The sequence below is a fragment of the Mixophyes fleayi genome, chromosome 1 (genome assembly GCF_038048845.1).
Source record: "Mixophyes fleayi isolate aMixFle1 chromosome 1, aMixFle1.hap1, whole genome shotgun sequence".
Classification (NCBI taxonomy): Eukaryota; Metazoa; Chordata; class Amphibia; order Anura; family Limnodynastidae; genus Mixophyes; species Mixophyes fleayi.
In genome coordinates this window covers 220,665,185-220,688,083 of record NC_134402.1, presented here as the reverse complement: position 1 = coordinate 220,688,083, position 22,899 = coordinate 220,665,185, and the positions used below count along the sequence as shown (strand labels likewise).

At 40.4% G+C, this 22,899-nt stretch overlaps 1 protein-coding gene across 2 annotated transcripts in view; it reads left to right on the top strand.

Moving 5' to 3' along the window:
* The first annotated feature begins 219 nt into the window (after positions 1-219).
* PIGG (phosphatidylinositol glycan anchor biosynthesis class G (EMM blood group)) overlaps positions 220-22,899 on the top strand; it is a 47,996-nt gene continuing 25,316 nt past the window's right edge. The window contains exons 1-6 of one of the 2 annotated variants that reach the window (XM_075205356.1): positions 220-456; positions 2,497-2,702; positions 4,053-4,262; positions 5,222-5,410; positions 7,516-7,657; positions 17,119-17,331. In XM_075205356.1, coding sequence (XP_075061457.1) covers positions 306-456; positions 2,497-2,702; positions 4,053-4,262; positions 5,222-5,410; positions 7,516-7,657; positions 17,119-17,331 — 1,111 coding nt within the window. In that variant the 5' untranslated portion in view covers positions 220-305. The remainder of the gene's footprint in view (positions 457-2,496; positions 2,703-4,052; positions 4,263-5,221; positions 5,411-7,515; positions 7,658-17,118; positions 17,332-22,899) is intronic. The other variant, XM_075205358.1, reaches the window with a different exon arrangement.

Here is a 22,899-nt window from a genome sequence, read left to right as displayed (position 1 = left end):
TAAAACAAGTGATAATAGTCTACTTTTCCCTTAGTGGTGGTGTAATTCCTGAACCTAAGCGAATAGTGGGGTTGTTGCCCATTAGTGGCGTGTAGCTACATTCGGTCATATGACCTTTTCCTGTTTAAAAATACTGTATTGTATTGTTAAACGAGCATGTAAAACTGCAAGAACTTTGTCCCTTCCATTATTCCGTACTCCGGAAGTGTAACTGGGAAGTGTCGCTGCTGTTGCAGCTGATTTCTCTCCAGCTGTTTCCTGGGGATTACTGCCCAGCTGGAGGCATTGACATTGACAGCAGAAAGATGAGGGTCGGCTCGTCGGCTTTGGCTTGCTGCTGTCTGCTTGTCCAGGTGCTCGGTCTGGCTCTCTTCCTGCGAGGTTTTTTCCCAGTAGCTGTTCGATCTCAATCCAGGAAAAGTAGCACCTCCGAGATCCCAGCAGAACCCTCAGCAGGTAACTCTACCCAAAACATAAGCTTTACGTGTATCTAGTGCTGTTCAAACAAGAGGTTCAAATACAGTGGATTAAAATACTACTATAGCTCACGAATGTTTTACAGAAATATATACTCACCAACCTAAATTCGTCCCACTGCATGGTATTAGTCTTTTCCTATTGCAGTAGCAAGGTTCCAATGAATTAACTGTCATTCGTTGTTTTTTTTGTGAATTAAAAAAAAAATCAATTAACCATTTCCGCCAATGTATTTGGAATGTATTTGGAATTGGATTGAATGAGAATTGCCAATGAGTCTGATTAATATGTTTGATCACCAGGTAATGTAGTTTTAACCAAATTGGTAATTAGTTTTTAATGTTCAATTACTTGAAACCATGGATTGTATGGAAAGTGAATATGCTATCAATTAGTCTTTTGTGTTGGGAGTAATTTAATTCTCTAAAACTAATGATTATCAAACGACCCATGATGATATGGTATTTAAATGTAAGTTGTCATTTGGGGGCATATTTAAGAAATCACGGTAGTGCACTATCATGCACTTACCGTGGAAATCAGGTCCCGATGTGCCCTCCGCAAATCTATTAAAGGTGCATCGCTGCTTTGCACTCCTGATAGTTTTTGCGAGCAGTCACCATTCAACAGTATGGTGACTGCTCTGGCCGCAATCTAACAAGTCCCGAAAAACATTTTTTTTTGGGAACTTGTCATGTTAATGTACGCCAGCTGAAGCTGGCGTACATTATCGAAACTGAAAAAATCCAATGCTGTCAGCTCTGCTCCGAAGAGCAGAGCTGGACAGCGCATGTGTGGAGGGATCACATAATCAGTTGCAGAGACAGAGCAGGGATCTTTGTGCGCATGTGCAGTTCTTCAAACTGCACATGCGCAATTGAAGAATGAAGAGGAACGAAGATGACCAGTAGGAGATCCTGAGACAGCACGTCCGGAAGAGGGGGGTAAGTATGATTTTTTTTTTTATCACAGAAACAGCAGTTTTTTGGAACTGCTGTTTCTGTGATCCGTTTTTAATAAATTTGAGAAATAGTTTAATCCTTATCCATGCGATAAGGATTGATAAGTATTTCTCATTTTTCCCGATAAATGATAAATGTGCCCCTTGGACTGCAACTTCAGTTCTCATTTGTGATAGTTACCTGCTAGTGTGTTTGCAACAATGCAGTTGTTCATTTTCTGGATGCATCTATGTGATGACAGAAGTTGACATGGTGTTTCTACAGAAAGTTGTTGCTATGAGATTACTTTATAATACAAATGACAGTTGGACAATCTGTGTGTACTATCCTCTATACACAGGTTGAATGTACTTCACTATCCAAGTAGAAGGTTGCTAAGCTTCAAAGGTTGAATGAAAATATGTCTATATTATGCTTTTGCTTTGTAGAATTTTATCACCCACTCATTCTTTGCTTCTTCTATTTCCCATTCCTTAGGGTATTAGGTGGCTTTCACTAGGATCAGTGCAACTATTGTAATTATTCTACAAAACTGGTTTCACATGGATGTGCAGATTACAAAGGGAGACCTTTTTGATTCTAAGAAAAAATTGTGTAACTTATAGTGACCAATCAGATTCTGTCACTCTTCTAGTGTTGTTTTGATAATGAAAGCTAACAATTGATTGGATGTCATGGACCACACCACCTTTTCACCAATGTTCATAAATGTTTCTCACATGGTTTGGGACTAGAACAACTGGTGGCCATTCAGAGCGTTAGAATGTTAACAGCAGCACAAAGTATTTTACCTTATGAACTTCTGAAATCATGTGTAGGCAAGTTAGAAGTAAGACTGTCTACATATGCACGTAACCAATTCAAATCTCTAAATATTAACAACAGTACACTGTGGTGTTGTGAGGCATCTGTAAACTTAGATGGGAAGTTTGCTTTTATTAGCAGACAATGATTTTGCACTATTGCAATAAGCGTACAGATAACGCTGTAATAATTCCTGGTGCTAGTAAAAAAAAAAAAAAAAATTATTAAAACAAATTATTTTTCATCTCTACAGGTACAACATCTAACTGGACTCAACTTCCACATCCACTTTTTAAGAGAGTTGTCATTCTCCTCATAGATGCCTTTAGACAGGACTTTGTGTTTGGAGATAAAGGCAAACAGCACATGCCTTATATTACACAGCTTATAGAAAAGGGAACAACACACAGCTTTATAGCAAAAGCAACAGCACCAACTGTTACAATGCCTCGTATTAAGGTTTGTACTAATTTACACTTTAATGGTAAAAGTTATAGTTTACAGCAGGGCTTTTCAACTGGCAGTCCTCCAAAGCTTTTTCTGTATCTTATGTTCTTGAAAGCTTCATAGATTTTGTTGGGTGAAATTATTATTTTTAATAGTGTTCATCCCCCCCCCAACGAAAAGTTGTAGTATTTTTCCTATGTAAATTTGTGGTGCTCCATACAAGAGGACTTTTCTTGTAATTACAAAATAGACCGCTTTTCTAAAATCTCAGAATAACCTGATCATGTGGAACCATATTTGTTACTTGCCCTACTTTTTGCTTAGTCCTTCATCTTAGTCTAGAAAGAATGCCTTGGAGGGTTCTATCTCTTTTTATGGCTTTGCTCCTTGTTATCTACCGCTCAAGTTCTGCTACACCTAGGCTTATATCAAGAGAATAGTGTGCTATTATGACATTAAGGTTATTAGAAGTCACCAAAGAGTTCTGCAAAATATAAAAGAACAAGTATGTAGGTTTAAAGAGAACACACCCGCATTGATAGACTGACACAATGATAGAAGTGCTCTCCACTGCCACCTCCACTTACTCTCTTTGACAGCTGATAGTTGAAAGTTCAGCATGAAAAAAATGTAAGCCCTGTCCCTTGTGCTCTTGTTGTGGGCATGGTATTACCTGAGCCCCAGGATGTGAACAACAAGAATTTATAATAATGTTATTATAGATTTAAAAATGCAAAGTTCCAACAAGTATTACTTAGAAATTGTGCGTTCCTCCAGTATGGCAGCCTCTGTACCCCATGGTTAAGCAGTGTCCTCAGAAAAATAGTTTTTATGATTGGTATGAAATTTCTATATTGGTGGAACTGTCCCTAATTTTATATGCCCATCACATACAGCAAACAGGAAAGGGCTCCCCACGACTCTCCCATTACTTCATCATCATTTATTTATATAGCTCCAGCAAATTCCGTAGCGCTTTACAATTGGGAACAAATATTAATAAAACAATACTGGGTAATACATACAGACAGAGAGGTAAGAGAACCCTGCTCGTAAGCTTACAATCTATGGGAGCCAATTCTTGGCTCGTGTTGCAGCTCTCAGTGTTGGAGGATAATATGCTCTACAATAGAGTGGTATGGAAGCTGTTTCATAGTTCTTTACTGAGACCTGTGTATGGCAGAGTGTTCATTTAGCCTTCAGTGTGGCAGCAGTAAAAATGAGCATGAGTTTTAGCAATCCCAGAGGGGTAAGACTTCTATTTGCTGTACAAGGGGATAGATAAATCCCCTAGAGGTGCAATAAATATCCTACTTCAGTCCAGTCGATTTCTACTAATAATTTCCGATTGTATCTCTACAGGCTTTGATGACCGGCAGCATACCTGGGTTTATTGATGTTATTATGAACCTCAACTCGCCAGAACTGCTTGAAGACAACTTGATATGGCAGACAAAGCAGTCGGGAAAAAGAATAGTATTTTATGGTGATGATACATGGATAAAACTTTTCCCAAAGCATTTTGTGGAGTTTGATGGGACAACATCATTTTTTGTCTCAGACTTTACTGAGGTATACCGATGCAAGCAGTTTCATATATATGTACATTAGCTTTGCAAGAATGAAGTTTAAATTAAAACAGATCTCAAATATGCCATATAGCATGTGTATTGCATATGTGTTCGGTTTTAAATGTTTGATGTCATCTGGCAACCATAATGTACTTTTGCTGCCCAAGAATTGTATTTTGTAACTGAATCAAATGTTTGTAGCCCTCTGAAATATTCCTTTTGTTACTTTTAATACATAAATTTTGCATATTTCTATAAATTCAAGTGTCCATGTCAACAGTTGGTAAATGTGGGATGACCTAAGCTATCCTTAATTAATTTAGTTTTTTTTGTTTTTTTTCCTGGCTAAATTTATGAAATCGAGAGCCTATAATTTCGGCTTCCCTCTCGCCACAGTGACACAAAAACATATAGACCACAGCCATAGACTGAAACAGCACATACTGTAAAAGACATACATTGTCACATATATCCACTGCCAAAGCACACATTTTTAAACAACATTTTAGTTTTTTATATTTATACCCCTTGCCCTTCTCCCCAATCCCTTATACCACAAACACAAAACATCTAGCCACAAGCGTTTTGGCCCCCAGATCGGAATGGTAGCCTTTGCTATCAATCGTCCAGAGTTCATGTTCCGGGTCTCCACCATTTTCTTCTAACTCCTTGCTGGTCACTGTGATAGCTAGGGGCAATGTGAACCAGTTACACACTCCAGGGACTAGTGGGGAGCTTAGAGAAAATAGCAGAAATCCAACACTTCCATTGACAGTGAGGGCTACAGCGCTTCCAACATTTATTCAGATACTAGTTACAGAGTTTTAAAATGTGTTTTCAAATTTTTACATTTATCTCTCACTTGGAATTATAATTTGTTTTAATAAATTTAGTAGCCTTTTAAGCTTTTGTTTGTACTTGTAGGCTGTACTTCTTTGATTTTTGGAGTTTTTGTTTCAGGTTGATAACAATGTCACAAGGCACTTGGATGGTGTTCTAAAGAGGGATGATTGGGATATGCTAGTGCTTCACTATCTTGGATTAGATCACATTGGACATTTAACAGGCCCACACAGTCATTTAATTGGACCAAAACTTTATGAAATGGACCTTGTCGTGAAAAAAATTCACTCTGCTCTGATGTCAAAAGTAAGAAATTTGCAATTATTGTTTTAACGTATTTGATTATTTAAACTACACAAAGAGAACTTAATGTAAATCATTAACCAATATAATCTGTGACTGGCTCATGTAGCAGTTAAGTAGAAGTTTCTTTCCTTCGCCCCAAACCATTATTTTATAATGACTGCTTGTCCTCACTGTATTGGTGAAATATTTTATTAGGAGAAGTTCTCATCTAGCTATCATTTTCTGAAATGTACTATATAAATGATTGGTTGCCATGGGCAACACCACCACATTTACTTTTTTGAAGGTATAGTAAATATAACCCTTAATGCTTGTTGAACTGGGGAGTCTGGGAACAACTCAATCAGCTGAGTACATGTGTTCTGTAGTGATAGTGGCTTCTGATTGGATGGTTGCAGCCCCTGTCCAATCAGATGGTGCCCTTTTCACACACCTCCTGTAACTAGCTGTTTAGATGTTTTCAAAAACTCCAGTTCTCTATGCTGTCTTGAGATTTGCCTGACCTGGTATGCAGAAAGTCTAGCAGCTATTATCTCATAATGATAGATGGTCAGTGGTGGTATTGCCAACTACAGGGCCGGTGCTAGGGTTCTCGGCGCCCTAGGCAAAATTTCAAAATCCCCCCCGGCGAATACACCAAATACCCGCCTCACAGACCCTTACATACTAGAAAAATGACTATTATTTGCCACCTCATGCTCTATATTTTATTTTCAAATTATGGCGGAAAAAAAATGACAATTTTTTTTTTGGCACCTCATGCTCTATATATAACTTGTAAACTATGGGGTAGAATTCCTACCCTATAGTACCCCATAGTTTGCAAGTCAAATATGGAGCATGAGGTGCCAAAAAAAGTCATATTATCCCACCATATTTTTTTTTTTTATTTTATTTTTTTTTTTTTTTACACCTCTCTACTTGCTAGATTGGACTTTGGGCACCCTCTTTTTTAAAAATAAATAATTAGATTGTATTTACTCACTCTCTCTTTTTTTTTTTCTCCTGAAGTCTGGTCAGCAGATGCAGGGGGGCTCTTCAAACCTCCTCTCTTTTCAATGGCTGCTCCTCGGCTTCTTCACACAGGAGGAGGGGGGTGGAGCGAAGCGGTGCATACTTGAAGGGGGGGGGGGGTTTCGGGAAAGAACTTTATTTACTCTGTTTGTCATTTTGAGGCGCCGCCGGACAGTGAGACTGTCACATCACATGATCACTGAATGACATCCGTGATCATGTGTGAGATGTGCCGGGCGGCCCGGGCGCATCTGATCGGAATGAAGAGGATGGCGGCGGACACTGAAAAGCACCCCGCCGCCGCTGCACTTCTCACCCAAGCCGCTGACTAGATTAGAAAATCTAGTCAGCGGCGCCCTGCAGGTCCCTGCTCCCTAGGCAACTGCCTAAGGTTGCCCAATCTGAGAGCCGGGCCTGGCCACCTACTATAACTACTATAACAATGAGCAGGGAATAGCTATCGAACTGGAGGAGAAGGACACTTACGATATTGTGATAATTTGACTAGTGCTAATTCCAGTTCGATGTATTTTTGTGCGTTTTAGTTGTGGCACTGAGAACACATAAAACACTTTTTTTAGACCCTAATTAGTCTTATGTCTTTTGGTCCAGATCTTGCATAACCACTTGTAATTTCTTAAAGTGTACCTCTTGTGCAGTTTCGAAAAATCTAACACTAATAGAACCCTCACCCCATAAAGTAAAACCTTTAATGTCAAATATGCCTAAGTTGTTGTTTAAATAAGCTATTGTGGGCAGAAGTTCCTGTGTTATTTATCGCCTGTGATCTATAAGAGCCAACATACTGAAAGCTGGTAGTATGATACTGTGCTACTAAGAAACCTTCTGTGACATTGAGCATGTTCCTGACATTTACATGAGATGTTTACACTTTCTTATTAATGCTCTTTAATATTTATAACTACCAGCATATTGACTCATTTCATGCTGGTGCAAAAAGATACATCTAGAGCAAAATATACACTTAATGCTTAATTTACTGTATGTTCATAAGTTGTCTATTCAGACATCAATTTAATGTGCAGTTGTGTGAAGGTGATAGATCAATGTTAAGTGTTTTCTACCTACAGAATGAAGACCACTCTTTTCCCAGTTTAATTGTTGTCTGTGGTGACCATGGCATGTCTGACACAGGGAGTCATGGGGGATCATCTGATGAGGAAGTGCAGACCCCACTTGTGTTAATCAGCTCAGCTTTTCAAAATAAAGCAGGTACCACTTTATAGTATTTTAAAGTCTTTGACTTTAATTTGAAGGTTAATTGTTTTAAATGGTAAATTCTAGTTCATACAACTTCTGACTTTTTTCTGTGGTTACAGTAAAAAGGTTTTCCACCTTTTTGTATATATTTTTTATTTAAATTCTATATTTTCTATCGTTTTGTTAATTGAAAAGAAACTCCATAGGAAAGAGTAGTAGTTTTTGCTAGTGAAAATTAAAAAAAATTGGCACATTTCAACTCTGATTGCTACTAGTTCAGGCTCAACTCTAATCCCAGGTCTTGGCTGTAAGATGTTTTTTATAACACTGGATCAAACTATGTTCCCCTGCCATCTGTAGCTAATTTTAATGTGTGTAGTGGAGCTGGACCCTACTAAATCTTGTGCATAGACAGCAGCAGTAGTGCTCAGTGATGCAATGTGACAAATGGGTAAATATCAGTAGTAAAAATCTTACAGGTTTTTTTTTTTGTTTTCTTTTACAGTTTAAATCATTTAGCATTTGGTCAAAATGTACATGTATGAGAATACTATCTCCTTGTATATAATTAAATGCCTTTTCTCTTTCATCCATAGGCGACACTGGAAGTCTTGGGTATAGAGTGGGTTTTTACTTGGAGTTGGCACAATAAAGTTTTGTTTGAAGTTCTGACTATATCCTCTCTATGCCCCTCCTACAAACCAGTTTAGATTTTGTGCCCGAGGAGTTGGACACACTTTGGGCTTCTTCAATAGATTTTAATTTTATTTTCACAACTTTTGTTAGTTTTTAGAGAAGCTCAAGCCTGAGGACAGATAGATTTGTTCTGCCTCTTACCTTCATATGCACCGAGGGATCTGCCAGGGGGACCCAGCCCATTTCACAAACGGATTGAGGCTTGGGATCTCAGCAAAAGCAACCACCCTGTCTCTAGGTATCGCACCGCAGCTGCTGGAGCTTGTCTGGTTACCACTGCTATAACCACGCAACCCTGTGAAGCCAGGCAGCAGGTATAGAATAGCCGATTCCTCCCATTTGTGGGAGCAAGACGGGCCAGGCTGTGACGTGCTAAGCGGAAGGGGTGGAGCTTAAAGTCATGGCTGTGAAGTTCAAAAGTTCCTCTCCAGCTCGCTGTAGTCTCTCCTCGCCACATCAGCCGAATCACTCAAAGCCCTTGAACAATGGGGATAGAGCATTGAGTTGCAAAAACTGTGAGTATGGTGTCACAGGTCTAGACGCTGCTTGTTGGTACACGCAGTGTATACCAGGTATATGCATCGCTCATATCCTCTCTATCTGCTTCTCCTGCTTTTTTCCTTTCCATTGTTTTTTCCTGTATTTGTATGTCATAGGACATGGCAGGGAAGGGGTAGCTAAGATTTCTGAAAAATCTTTAGTATGCACAACTTGTTAAGTTCATTCCAGGGCAGAGTGATCTTGTACAATACTGTGAGAATTTTGTTACTCCCCGACCACAGTCGGCCCCTCCCCAGATGAAGGTGACCCCGGTGTGGGTAACACAGATGGCGGGGGCAATGTCGTCATTAACAGCCGAGCTAGCCACTTCTAGACATGAAAGGGAAGCGCCTAGGTCGCAACTTGAGCCTGAATGAGCTCAGTCTCTGGCTCACAGGGTTGAGCTCTTAGCACAGTCTGTGGCCCCGGCAGCCTCGGGGGCCCACATCACTTCAGTGACTAAAAAGAGAGTATTGCCTGTCATGTTACAGTCAGATGAATCTGATGGTCAGACGCTACCTCCTTTGAAGGAGGGTGAGTCTCTTCAAGATTCAGACACGGACATGATCCAGGAAGGGTCGGAGTTAATGTCACAAGGGTTAGAAGCCTTGATTATGGCAGTTAAGATTAGTGAGCCTGACCCACGTTCATCTCGGCCGATGATCTTTACCAAAAGGTATAAGCCTGCTATAGCGTTTCCAGTATCTGCTGAGCTAGATGACCATTTTGCAGAAACCTGGGAAAAGCCAGATAAAAGTTTTCTGACATCCTATCCCTTCCCTAAAGATAATAGGAAGAACTGGGAGTTGCCCCCTTTAGTAGACACTTCAGTGTCTAGGTTGTCTAAGAAAATTACCTTACCGGTTCCTGGAGCTTCATCCTTATGGGAGGATTTAGTAAGGTTAGCAGACCATATTAGTGAGGCTGTCTCCTATCTAGGTGAAGCAGCTAGAGACGTGTGTATGGTCTGATCCCGCGTATTTGCTATGGCAGTGGCGGGCCACAGGAATCTCTGGCTTAGACAGTGGCAGGCTGATGGGGGTTCTAAAAAGGGAGTAGAAGCTCTACCTTACAACGGAAAGATGTTGTTTTGGGGAGGAGTTAGATGTATTTCCCAGGCTACGGGGGGGAGGGTGAATCCTCTTTTCTGTCTTCAGCTACTCCTAATCCACGTAGAAGCTATACTGCACAATCCTTTCGGTCCTTTCGGACTTCTTCCAAATACAGGGGAAGATCCAGAGGAGCCGCCATGTCTTCTAGAGGATTCAGGGGCAGAGGTTGTTCTGCTGCCGCATCCTCTTCACAGGAGAGTAGATCTAGTACTAAGCCCTCTGCATGATGGTCTCCAGTCCTATCTGGGGGATCCCAGAGTAGGATCCAGTCTTAGGGATTTCGCTCAGGTTTGGAGAGAAACCTGTTCAGATGTATGGGTGACAAGTCCGGTCACTCATGGATACAAGATAGAGTTCTGAGAGATTCCTTAGTATCAGTTTTTCTCAACCAGGCTGCCAGTTTCCACAGAAAGGTGCCTAGTCCTTTAGGGGGCTATTCGGCATTTCCTGGACTCAGGTGTGATAATGCCAGTACCGGATTACTCAAGGGGCACGGGATATTATTCCAGCCTTTTCCTAGTACCCAAACCAAATGGGTCGGTCAGGCTGATCCCAAATATAAGGAATTTAAATACTAGGAATTTGAATACTTTTGTAAAGGTAATCAGATTCAGAATGGAGTCCCCAATCTGTAATTGTAGGCTTGGAGGAGGGGGAGGTTATGGTATCTCTAGATATAAAAGATGCATATCTCCATGTCCCTATTTGGCCGCCTCACCAAAGCTACCTCAGGTTTGCGATACAGCACATACATTATCGGTTCCAAGCTCTTCCCTTCGGCCTGTCCTCTGCTCCCAGAGTTTTTACCAAAATAATGGCAGAAATTATAGCATTACTTCATATTCAGGGGGTTATGATTACCCCATACCTAGACGATCTCCTTATAAAAACTCCCAGTCGGCAGATCCTGCTCAGAAACATCTCCCTAACTCATCAGCTGTTAATAAAACACGGATGGGAGGTCAATTTTGAAAAAACAAGATTGATACCTTCCCAGAGACTAACATTTCTGGGAATGATTTTGGATACTGTCCTGAAAAAGATTTTCCATCCCCAGGAGAAGGCTGTGGCCTTCCGGAGTATGATGGGGGAGATATTAAAACACCGCAGGGTGTCTGTTCATACATGTACTTGCCTGCTAGGGAGGATGGTGGCCACGTTCGAGGCCATACCTTATGGAAGGTTTCATTTCCGGACCCTGCAGCTGGACTTATTAGGTCAGTGGACAGAATCTCATCTGTTTCTCCAACAGTTAGTGACCTTGGCTCCAAAGACAAGGTTGTCCCTGACGTGGTGGCTAAAGTCATCCATCTTCGGAGTGGCAGGATCTTTGATGTATCAGACTGGACCCTCTTGACTACATATACGAGTCAGAGAGGTTGGAGAGCAGTGACTCTGGGTCACACCTTCCAGGGTCGCTGGTTGCGGCAGGAAAAAATTCTACCAATAAATTCTCTGGAACTCAGAGCAATATTTTATGCTCTTCAAAAAGCACAGGCCCTTCTTCAGGGAAAGGCTATTTAAGTGCAGTCAGACAATGCGACTGCCGTCGCATATATAAATCGCCAGGGCAGAACTCGCAGCAGAAGAGCAATGAACGAGATAAGTCACATTCTGCACTGGGCAGAGAATCATGTTCAGGTGATATCAGCCGTGTTCATGCCAGGGATAGAAAACTGGGAGGCAGACATTTTAAGTCGCCAAGACATTCTGCAAGGGGAATGGGAATTGAACTCAGAAGTGTTTTGTTTCCTAGTAAGCCGATGGGGTTTGCTACAAATAGACCTAATGGCGTCAAGAAACAATCACGAACTTCCTCTGTATTGCGCATGGACAAGGGATCCAGGGGCAGTGGCAGTAGACGCGTTGACAGCCCCATGGAACTTCCAATACGGGTATGTATTCCCTCCTTTCCCCATGCTTCCTCGACTTCTCAGGAGGTCAGGGGTAAGGATTCTCCTGATAGAGCCAGATTGGGCCCGCAGAGCATGGTATTTTGTCATTCAGTACCTTCTTCTGGACGATCCATGGCCCCTGTCGCTAAGAAGAGACCTCCTTCTGCAGGGACCGCTAGTTCATCCAGATATACAGTGATTGCGTTTGACGGCATGGCTACTGAAAGGGCAATCCTAAGGCGCAGAGGTTTTCCATCTACAGTCATTACAACTATGGTTGCTGCAAGGGAAGAGGTCACATCGAAGCACTACCATCGAATCTGGAAATCGTATATAAAATGATGCGAGAGTCGTAAGGTTTCTAACTCAGCATTCAAAACATCCAGATTTCTCTTGTGTTTGCAGGCATGTTTTGAGACAGGTTTAAGATTAGGATCCTTGCAGGTGCAAGTATCAGCCTTATCTATATTTTTTTCAATGAACACTGGCTATTCTCCTGGAGTTACAAACCTTTTTACAGGGGGTTTTGAGATTGCAACCTCCGTTTGTTGCACCAACTATGCCATGGGCATTGGAGTTGGTGTTATCTTTTCTTCAGTGCTCCCTGTTCGAGCATCTGGTATTAACAGAAATGAAATATCTTTCATGGAAGGTGGTCATGTTATTAGCCTTGGCTTCGGCTAGGAGTGTATCAGATCTCAGTGCCCTGTCATGTAGATCTCCGTATCTAGTGTTTTTTTTAATAACAGGGGCTGAATTGAGAACAAAGTTGGGGTTCCTTCCACATTAACCAGCTGATAGTGGTTCCCATCTTGGAGGATAATTCTCCATCAGTCCGTTCTCTGGATGTGGTTAGGGCACTAAGGATATATGTGAAAAGAACGGCAACAGTTCGCAAGACGGATGCGCTGTTTGTATTATATGACACAGCGTGGCCAGGGTGGCCTGCCTCTAAGCAGACCTTAGCATGGTGGATACGTCTTACTATCCATCAGGCTTATGTGGCTTCATGTAGAACTCCTCCTCCATCTATTGCTGCTCAATCCACTCAATCTACGGGCCCTTCTTGGGCAGCTGCTAGAGGGGTTTCTATTGAGAAATTATGTAGAGCAGCCACTTGGTCGAGTCGACATACCTTCTTGCGTTTTTATAAATTTGATACTCTATCGGCTTCTGGCTCTCAATTTGACCGTTCAGTATTGCGGGGGTCCCAGGGCTCTCCCTCCCGGTAGGGTTGCTCTTGGACGTCCCCATTGTCAAGACTTCCAGTGTCCCCTATGGATGAAAGAGAAAACAAAATTTACTTACCGGTAAATGTCTTTCTCTGATTCTAAATGGGACACTGAACGCCCTCGCTGCGCTGGACCCCTTTCCTGCCATATTTCACTTGTGTGACTAATTCTGTCTATATCTTTCAGTTATGGTATCTGGGATTAGGTTTATTAATCTCTTTTCTAAAGATCGGTTAAGGGTCTCTCCTCGGGCACAGTACTAAACTGGCTTGTAGGAGGGGCATAAAGAGGATATAGTCAGCACTTCAAACAAAACTTTATTGTGCCAACTCCAAGCGAAGTCTTGACCCATTGTCAAGACTTAGTGTCCCCTATGGAATCGGAGAAAGACATTTACCGGTAAGTAAATTTTGTTATTGCCACTGAGATTTTAACAATAAAGACAATGGTGGAAGTGGGCTAGTATACTGTTGCATGTCATACCGCCACTTCTACTTTCAAATGCCATTCACTTACAATTTCCATACCACCACTTCTAAATTTTCACTTCAATCACTGAATAAAGACATAAATAATTGTGAATGAGAGAGAGTCTGGATATACTTTCCTGTGGATATAAAATAAGTTCTATGTTGCAAAAATGTATTCAGTTGTAACACATATATGCCTGAATATACAATATCTTAATTTGGTCTCCATGTTTTTGTGCTTTAGCATCTGCATTTATGCACAGTAAGAAAATCACTTTTCTCCTTCATCCTACCTGTGGAACATTGCTACCATGGGGTTGTAGTTGGGGATTGTGGACTTGGCACCTAACTAGTTAATCTGTGTCTGCTGACAGACCCCTCCCCTCTGCAACATCCCTGTAGCTAATCAGTGTAGTTTAAGTGCCCAAGGAGTTGGGCTGACTTTTATTTGCTGCTATTTATTTATTTTTATAGGCAGTTTTTTTATTAGGTAGGTAGAAAGAAGATAGGAAGGCTGGGACAGCAAGGCTGCATTACTTACAGGAGCTGCAACACTGTCGGGTATTGAGAGCGGCGACTCACAGATACCGCCTCTCTTCTTTGTCTGATGCTGGTGCGCGTAGGGAGAAGACACAGCCACATAATTTCCTGGGGACCGGCGCTGCTCTGCGGAGCATAGAGCGCCGGAATCCAAAAGCGATGGCCGTGGGCATAATAAGAGAAGCGCCGCAGAATGACTCTTACAAGCAGTTGGGAGGCCCGCTGGACGCTGCAGACAGGGAGGAGTTATTATAGAGCTCCCCCTGTCTTAATCGGCAGGTTGATTTCTTCCACAGGGCCAAAGCATCGGCTGGAGAAGAATACTTTTGTAGTCAAACTCAGACTTGGCTGCTGCTGGACTCCTTCCTGCCTGCTCTACATTAGCCTGGGTAGGCTAAGTATTCTTTATTTATATTACACTGTGCTTGTTATAAAACAGGAGGTAAATTGTGTTTTACAAGAGATATAGTGTTGTAGTTACATAATTTAATATATTGTTTTCTACTCCCTAAAATTTATACATATATAATTTGATTATAAAAAAACCCAAAGAATCTGATATACTACTGCTGACTTTGCCAGGGATCAGTGGTATACTTAGGGGTCACTCTATGATTGTATACTATACTTTCTATCTGGTATTGTTCTTATTCAGTAATTATGTAACGGAAAATCTACCAAAGCTAAATTTTATAATTGTTGAAAATGTAAAGTAAAATTACCTCTGGGACAACAGGTCTCGGGGGCCCTCTGCGTGGGCTGTGAGGTGGTGTCCCAGGCTGCGCAGTCTCAGGTTTTGGCTCTTATAGCCATGGAGGAATAAAGGTGGGCAATGTCTTTAAAATAGTCAGATTCTCTGGTACAGCTTTTGAGCTGCCCAAAAAGGACCTAAGTGGCAGAACACCACTCTACCTCATTAGTAGGAGTAAGTCCAATTGGCCTTCGATCCTCATTAACTTCTTTAGGCCTTTCCCAGGGGGAACTGGCCTGGTCCAATTCCTTGGTTAGCGGTATAGATAAGTTAAACCGGTTTTTAGACTACCCAGGACCATTCGGGGCCTAGGAACAAAAGACAGAGAGTGAGTTATCCTCTCTTCTCGTTCTCCGACTCTGAGGTGTCATCAAAGGAGGACAGGGAACTTCTGCATGACTCAGATTTCCAGACACACGTCTTAGACCTCGATGACTCAAACAGAAACCAGGGTATTGAGGATCTAGTTCTGGCAGTACGGCGGGCTTTAGACCTTATAGGCATTGACAAGCCTAGACCAGTTAACAAGGGGTTATTCAAAAAGGTTAAAAAAAAACAAAAACATGATTTATTTTCCCCCTTCTTCGGAATTAAGGGAGATTGCTGAATCGGCCTGGTCACAGCCAGATTGCAAAATGGTAGTGTCACGTAGGTTTATGTCCCCGTACCCATTGCAGCCAGATGACCTAGCACGCTGGGAACAGGTTGCTAGAGTGTATACACTGGTGGCACGACTGGTGCGCCACACTACACTTCTAGTAGCGGGCACCGCCAGTCTTCTGGATGTCACTGATCGTGAGGTGGAAGGATTTTTAAAATCCGTTTATGGCAAGGGGATATATAATAGATCTTTTAAGTCATGCCCCTTATCGGTTTTTTTGCAACTTCCTTGACCCTCGACCGGAACAGAAGGCAAGCGATGTTGCACTGTGTAGAGTCTCATCTTTTAGCGGGAGTAATCTGCCCTTTTCCAGAGAATCAGAGATGCCAAGGATTCTATTCAAATCTTTTTATAGTCTCCAAGCCGGACGGTTCCTTCCGTCCCATTTTGAACTTAAAGTCTCTAAATCTACACCTAAGAATACACAGGTTTCGAATGGGATCTCTTCGTTCAGTGATAAATGGATTGGAAGGGGGAGAATTCCTGGCATCCATAGATATTCGGGTCGCATATCTTAATGTACCTATCTGGGAAGGGCACCAGCCATTGCTCCGCTTCACAGTAGGAGCGGACCATTACCAATTCAGGGAGCTTCCTTTTGGCCTGGCCACAGCGTCCAGACTATTTACAAAAATCATGGCAGTAATGGCTGCCCGTCTCCACTCTATGGGGGTGAGTATGGTGCCCTTTCTTGATGACTTGCTGATCAAATCCCCCTCAGATCAGCTTCTTTGTCAGCATTTACATCTCTCTATAGAGACCCTGCAGCTTCACGGTTGGTTAATAAATGTCCAGAAGTCTCAGTTAATACCAGTTGTCACAAGCCTTCCATGCTTCTTTGCATGAGGTTACTGGGCAAGATGATCTAGATTTTCGAGACAATCCCCTATGGAAGGTTTAACTCTAGATGCTTCCAGGGGGATCTCCTAAAGAAGTGGTCAGGTTCATCTCTCCACTTGGAGCACCAGAGAATACTGTTGTCCCCAGAGGCTCTTCTATATCTTAGGTGGTGGAAGAGTTAAGAACACCTAAGCATGGACAGATCCTTTGCCCCGTGCTCCTGGATCATCTTAACAAAGGATGCCAGTCCCTAATTCAGTTATTCCCAGTACAATTACAATCGGACAATGCCACGGCAGTGGCATATATCAATAAACGGGGGATATTGATTCCCCCAGATAGGATGAAGGAGAAAAGAGGTTTTTTTATACTTACGATAAATCCATTTCTCTGATTCCATCTGGGGGACACTGTGTTCCCTCCCTTCATTTCTTCTGCTGTTTGCTTCTTGTTTGTTTGACTCCCTTTCCTTGAGGGCTTTAGAACTACACTGACTAGCTAGAGGGAGTTGCAGAGGGGAGGGGTATGTCAGCAGCCACAGATTAACTAGTTAGGCACCAACTCCACACTCCCCGGCTACAACCCCATGGTAGCAGTGTCCCCCCAGATAAGATGAAGGAGAAAGGGATTTATCATAAGTATAAAAATCCTCTTTTTATTTGTAACTCTACTGGGTTGATTTATTGCATGTATGGATGTTTATGGAGATTTGGGTTTTGCTTTGCTTCCTATTTAGGATCGTTTAAAGTCCCAGAGATTGTCCAGCAGACAGATCTGGCTTCCACATTAGCACTGGGCCTTGGGTTACCTATTCCCAGGAGCAGTTTGGGAATGCTTATACCAGCAATAGTAGAACAAAAGACCATGAGAGAGCAGTTGCGCTTTTTTCATTTAAATGGACATCAGCTCTGCATGCTTCTGAAGGAAAATCTAGAGGCTTATGATAAAGGTAAGTCCTTGTTTTATTGTATATATTTTTTTTTCTTGTATATGTCTTGTGGATGCACAGGTACTGATGGGCTTTACAGGGAGATTTCCTGCAAAAAACTCTGTTCTCACCTTTTCTTAGAGGCTTTTGTGGACAGAGTTTCCCCATTTCTCCCAATACCTTAAGCAAGTTGGGACAACTTGCAAAAGTTTCTGCTAGACAAATTAACCAAATATATCCTTAACCAAACCAGGAAACTTACTCTGGCTTATATTTTCTCCTAGCTAAAAATATCCATAATCCAAATCCAAATAGTGGGACCTTAAAATACTAAAAAGGCATATTAAAAACATCCTAATCATGGCAAGAGCCAGATTGTAGCCTTGTATTCCTTAGGATGATATCATATAGAATGTCCTAGTTTATTATTATTATTGTAGATTTGTAAGGCACCACAGTGCTCGGCAGTGTCGTACAGTTACATGGTAATCAAAATAAATGTAGACAATTAAACAAAACATGTGAAGTGCCCTCCTTATGAGAGAGCTTACATTCTATCTGGAAGAGGGCACATCTGATACAAGAGCAGTGATTGTGCCTCTACTGTAGCTCAATGGAACAGACACACAAGTGCAACACTTCAATACAAAAAGAGAGAGAGGAATTATAGGCGCACCCCAGAAACTTAAACCATAATAATCACAGGTGGATACAAAAATATAAAAATAAAATAACGTATAGAAATGTCAATAAAACAGTCTCTTCCTTCACATATGGTACTCACAATACTAAAGATAATCTTCTTTTGTAACCAAAAAGTCTTAACTTGATTTCTATATGACCGTAATTTCTTTAATGAGCAGTTCGATAATCCTGATATATTCTGAGACCTGCTTTTAATCTCCTTCAAAGATAGAATACATGGTCAAAATCCCTCCACATGTGGTGCACATAGGAGAAAAAGAAAAAAGAAACATAGTGCAGTCCCGTAGATTTAAAATAAAATTTAATTATGTAAATTGTTATTGCATTCACAAATAAATATAAAATATAAACATATCCTCACATGAGCGGTATCCTTATTAGTGTAATCGATATCTGTATCAGATGGTCAAAAGTAAGGAGCTTTCAGAAACACAACAGCTGTCCTCCGGACTCAGGCTGACACTCGTGCATGCACCATGGAACTGTCTCTTTTGCCACTAACCAAATGGACACCTTCCCCTTCGCGTACCAATGCATTTCCACCTCCGTCTGAGTGTTTTTCAAGGTGATAGAGGAAGGGGAAAGCGGAGAGTATTTAAACTTCTCTCCACCAGTCATAGCTTACATGGCTCAGGTGAAGACTATAATATAATTATGTATACAATCCAAAGCATTTAAAACATACATATATAAAAGTTCAAATCAAGATACTATTTTACATAAAAGTATTCTATTCGCTGCATGTCAAATTGGCATTTCTAATATAGAACATCAATATAAATAATTTGGGTGCTTACATTCACACATTAAAATCCATCAGAGAAAAAAATGGGTATTAATCATAATATGTATAACTTTTTTTATATTTCCTCCTTATCTGAAAATCACACTTTGATATTTTTATATCACAAAAAACATGGAAATATAAAGGTATGGGTTAAAGACCAGTATGCCGATTGTGACAGGATGGACCACCTATGCCACGCTGTCTGTTGTTGCTGTGAACCAGCTGCGCTTACTTTGCCACCATTCCCTTTCGTTGAGGCATCTTAACAACAGGTTTGATGTATTCCTGCATTGAAAGAAATAGGTCTGCATCATGTTGCGTCTGCAACTTCTCCAAGCTTTTTTCTTTTATTGTACTTCAATATAAAAAGTTAATTCTCATAGAAAGACTGCCCAGACTAGTTCTACAAGATTTGACAGCTTTGGCTAGACTGCTAGGCTTTCTTGTCTCACCCAATGAGGGAGAGTGCCTCAAAGCATAATTACTCTAAGATATGCATTCTGTTTTACTTATCTGCGTAAGACTCCACACCACATTGCACCTGCCCCAAATATCATATTAACCCCCACCATCGTTTATTCTTCCCCTGTATTTGAGGTTTATACATATACCCTATATATGTACCTGACATATAATTTCTGTTTTAACAAAATCTCTTTTCAATTAAAAATAGCAGTGGTTCGATTAGGATAATTCTTGTGTATTAAGTTAATTTTGGATTAGGAAGACGGCTCAGTATCCAAGTTTCCCAGCTCATGTGAGCAGTGCCATTGAGAATATGAGGTTATTTGCAATTGAACTTTCAACTGTGTATTTTTAGAAGGATCATTATGTTTTGTTTTTAACTGTTGTGAATTAACCTTCTTGAGCATTTCAAACATTGAGACATTTTTGACAGGCTATGGGTTCTCATCTTCTTTATCTGTTCTATTTCCCCTAAAGTGGTAAGAGCGCCTGTGTTTTCTGTATTTGTAGCCCTGTAGAAATATATATATATATATATATATATATATATATATATATATATATATATATATATATATATATATATATATATATATTTATTTATATATTATTCTCTTCTCTAGGCTTCATAGTTTCTGAAATATAGGGGTTGAAAGCTATGTAAAATAGCTCAGAAATGACACTCCTGGTTCTCCGTTTTTAGTGTGATATGTCTCATAAAAAAATTCACAATGCATTGCCTAAGCCACATCTCACTTTAAAATGTTTATCCTTTATCAATCACAATATGGGGGTTTCAGAAAAAAAGTTTTATCAATCTTGCCTGATTGTTGAACTAAATTATTTTTTATTGACTCTCAATCAGGAATCTTTTGGGACGAAAATATTCTTGTGTTCAATAAGCATTGTGAACCTGAGGCAGAGGAGTCAACATGTCCCTTTTTTAAATTGATCCTTTTAAAAGGTTATAAAAAAAAAATAATGGGATTTTGATTGCCTGTACGAGTTTTTAATGTTTAATTAAAATTTTCTCTTTATAAATGAAAAGTAATTAGTTATAATTTTGCACACCATGTGTTTCACTTTTGGAATTTTAAACACCACCTTTAAATTCCTCATAAAAATTACCCCTATAAGGCCCACTTCCGCTCTTAAAATATTGTAGTATTAAAATAGGCTTCCCTAAAATCTGTATGTGGCGTCCAAAATGGTGCGTGTGGCAGGGTCCTCTGGATCACATTCTGTATGTGTTTGTACAGTTCATCAGAATGTAAGTCTTCTACTTTGTCTGTCATATAGAAGAGACCTACCGGGACCTCACTACCTATTTAGTCTGGTCTAAAGATACCAGAAACTGCATGCTACGACACTGCTCTCATTGTCCATCAAGTGAAAAATTAAAAAGCATTCTACCTGAGACTTTGACCCTGAAGATGAAGTTTCTTAGAGTCGGTGGGTATCTACTGTCAGAACAGAGATGGTGAGATGCACTGCAACATTTGATGAATATTTAGAAACTTTAAACGATAAAATAGAAAAATTTGGCCCTCATTCATTTATTGCTAAGGCACAATCAAAGTTTCTAAAAAAAAATAAAAATAAATAAAGGCCTGGACTTTAGTGAAAACTATACTTATGTGATTCAGGATCAAGTTCAAGGGTATCATTGGACAAACAATGGTTGTACACTGCACCCAGTTGTAATCTGCGTTCATGTTCCCCAGTCTGATGATATGTTCATCGATGATGAATTGGAGCATGATGTAGCATTTGTGTACAAAACACAGAAATTAATTATTCATTACATCAAGATAAAACATTCCTGCTATCAAAAATGTGTGTTACTTCAGTGCTGGGTATTCTGAGCAGTAAAAGAATTTCAAAAATTTTCTCAACTTATGTGGTCATGATCAAAACTTCGCTTTGAAAGCAGTCACAGTAAATCTCCTTGTCATGGCATTGGTGGAACAATTAACCATCTGGTTGCCAGAGAGCCTACAGAGAATAATAGGTGATGTGATCGACTCAGCAAAAAAAGTCTTACATTTCTGCTAGTCAAGAGTTGCAAATATAAAGTTCAGGCTAACATCAAAAGAAACACTTTCAGAAACACGCAAGCAGCTACACAACTGCTTTTCCGAGGCAAAAAGAGTACCTGGTACAGGAGGTTTTTATCACCCCTGTATCTAACAATTCAATATGAACAGAGAGGGTATAAACAGATGGATGTTTCCAAGTGTTCAAGTAGAGCGCTTGCTACCTTTCAATCTGGGATTACTGACTTTAATAACAGAAAAAAACAAAGGGGATCGCTTCCTGATTAACACTGTGTACACCGTGGCATCCAATATAATTAGGAAAGCTATTCAAAGTCATTGGCCACTTATAGCCATGGACAAAAGTTTACCTCAATCACTGACTAAGAAACTGTCGAATCTATATCAGATTGTTCACCTGTAAGTGTCAGTTTATCTGTTATGAGCTCATCAGCTGGAGAGAATTAAGTACACTGCATGGTTTGAGTGTACAATAAACTCTGCTTTATTAGTTACAAGTCGCTATCTATATAGCAAAAATCACGTATTACAGAAAACTACGCCCCAAAAGGTTTTAACCACTCATGCTCCCTTTACACAGATGTTAATACAGTCTCTCATTATCGCACAGGAAAACTCCACAGGGGGGGTGGCTTATCTCCTGTTTGCTATGTCCAAGGTTATAAGCATAGCCTTGCAAATAATGAATTACTCCTACAAAACAGGTGCATCTAATTTGTATTTAAGCTATATCAGAACAAAATGGCTATAAGGCAACAAGATGGCGTCTGCTTAGCAAAACCACATTTCTCAAAACCAATGTTTGCCTATAGAAGAGGTAAAAATTTACACGAACGTTTGGTACTTGCTGATTGCAAAACAGCATACACTTCAACAATACAATCATGGTTGCCTGCTAAGACAATGTGGTGCTTTAAATGTAGTGGATGTACTACCTGCAATAGCTTAGTGACTGGGACTCACTTTCAGGACCCGCACACAAACAGGAGATATATTATTAAATACCGTGTTACTTGCACTTCTGAGTTCGTGATTTATATCCTTTATTGTCCTTGCGGCCTTGCATATGTAGGAAAACCGGTACGCAGTTTCCCAGGCGGTTTGCTAATCATAGATCATCTATCAGAGCAACCTACAGGGATCAAACATCGGACAAACCGGTTGCAAGACCTTATCTAGACAGATCACTTCAGGTCTCAAACTTGCGGTGCATTCTAATTGATCATGTACCACCACTGGCCAGAGGTGGTAATAGACCAAAACTACTTTTACAACGCAAAGTCCCCTGGATTGCTCAACTGGGTACATTAGCCCTTGTGGGCTAAACAATGACAATTATCTTGGTTGTTTTTTATAAAAATATTCACATCATAATTATTTATAAGGCTTTAGCTGTTTGACCTTATGTTCCTATAATCTATCTTATCTGGAGGTAATATTCTTCTACACTGTGGTCTCATCTTTTCTTCTCTTCACTTACTCATGTTGGTAACTTTCTGATTTTCCGTTTTGTTTACACCAGATTATTGCATGGCTGTTATTTTTCAGGATTTAATCATTTATAATGGTTGTTAT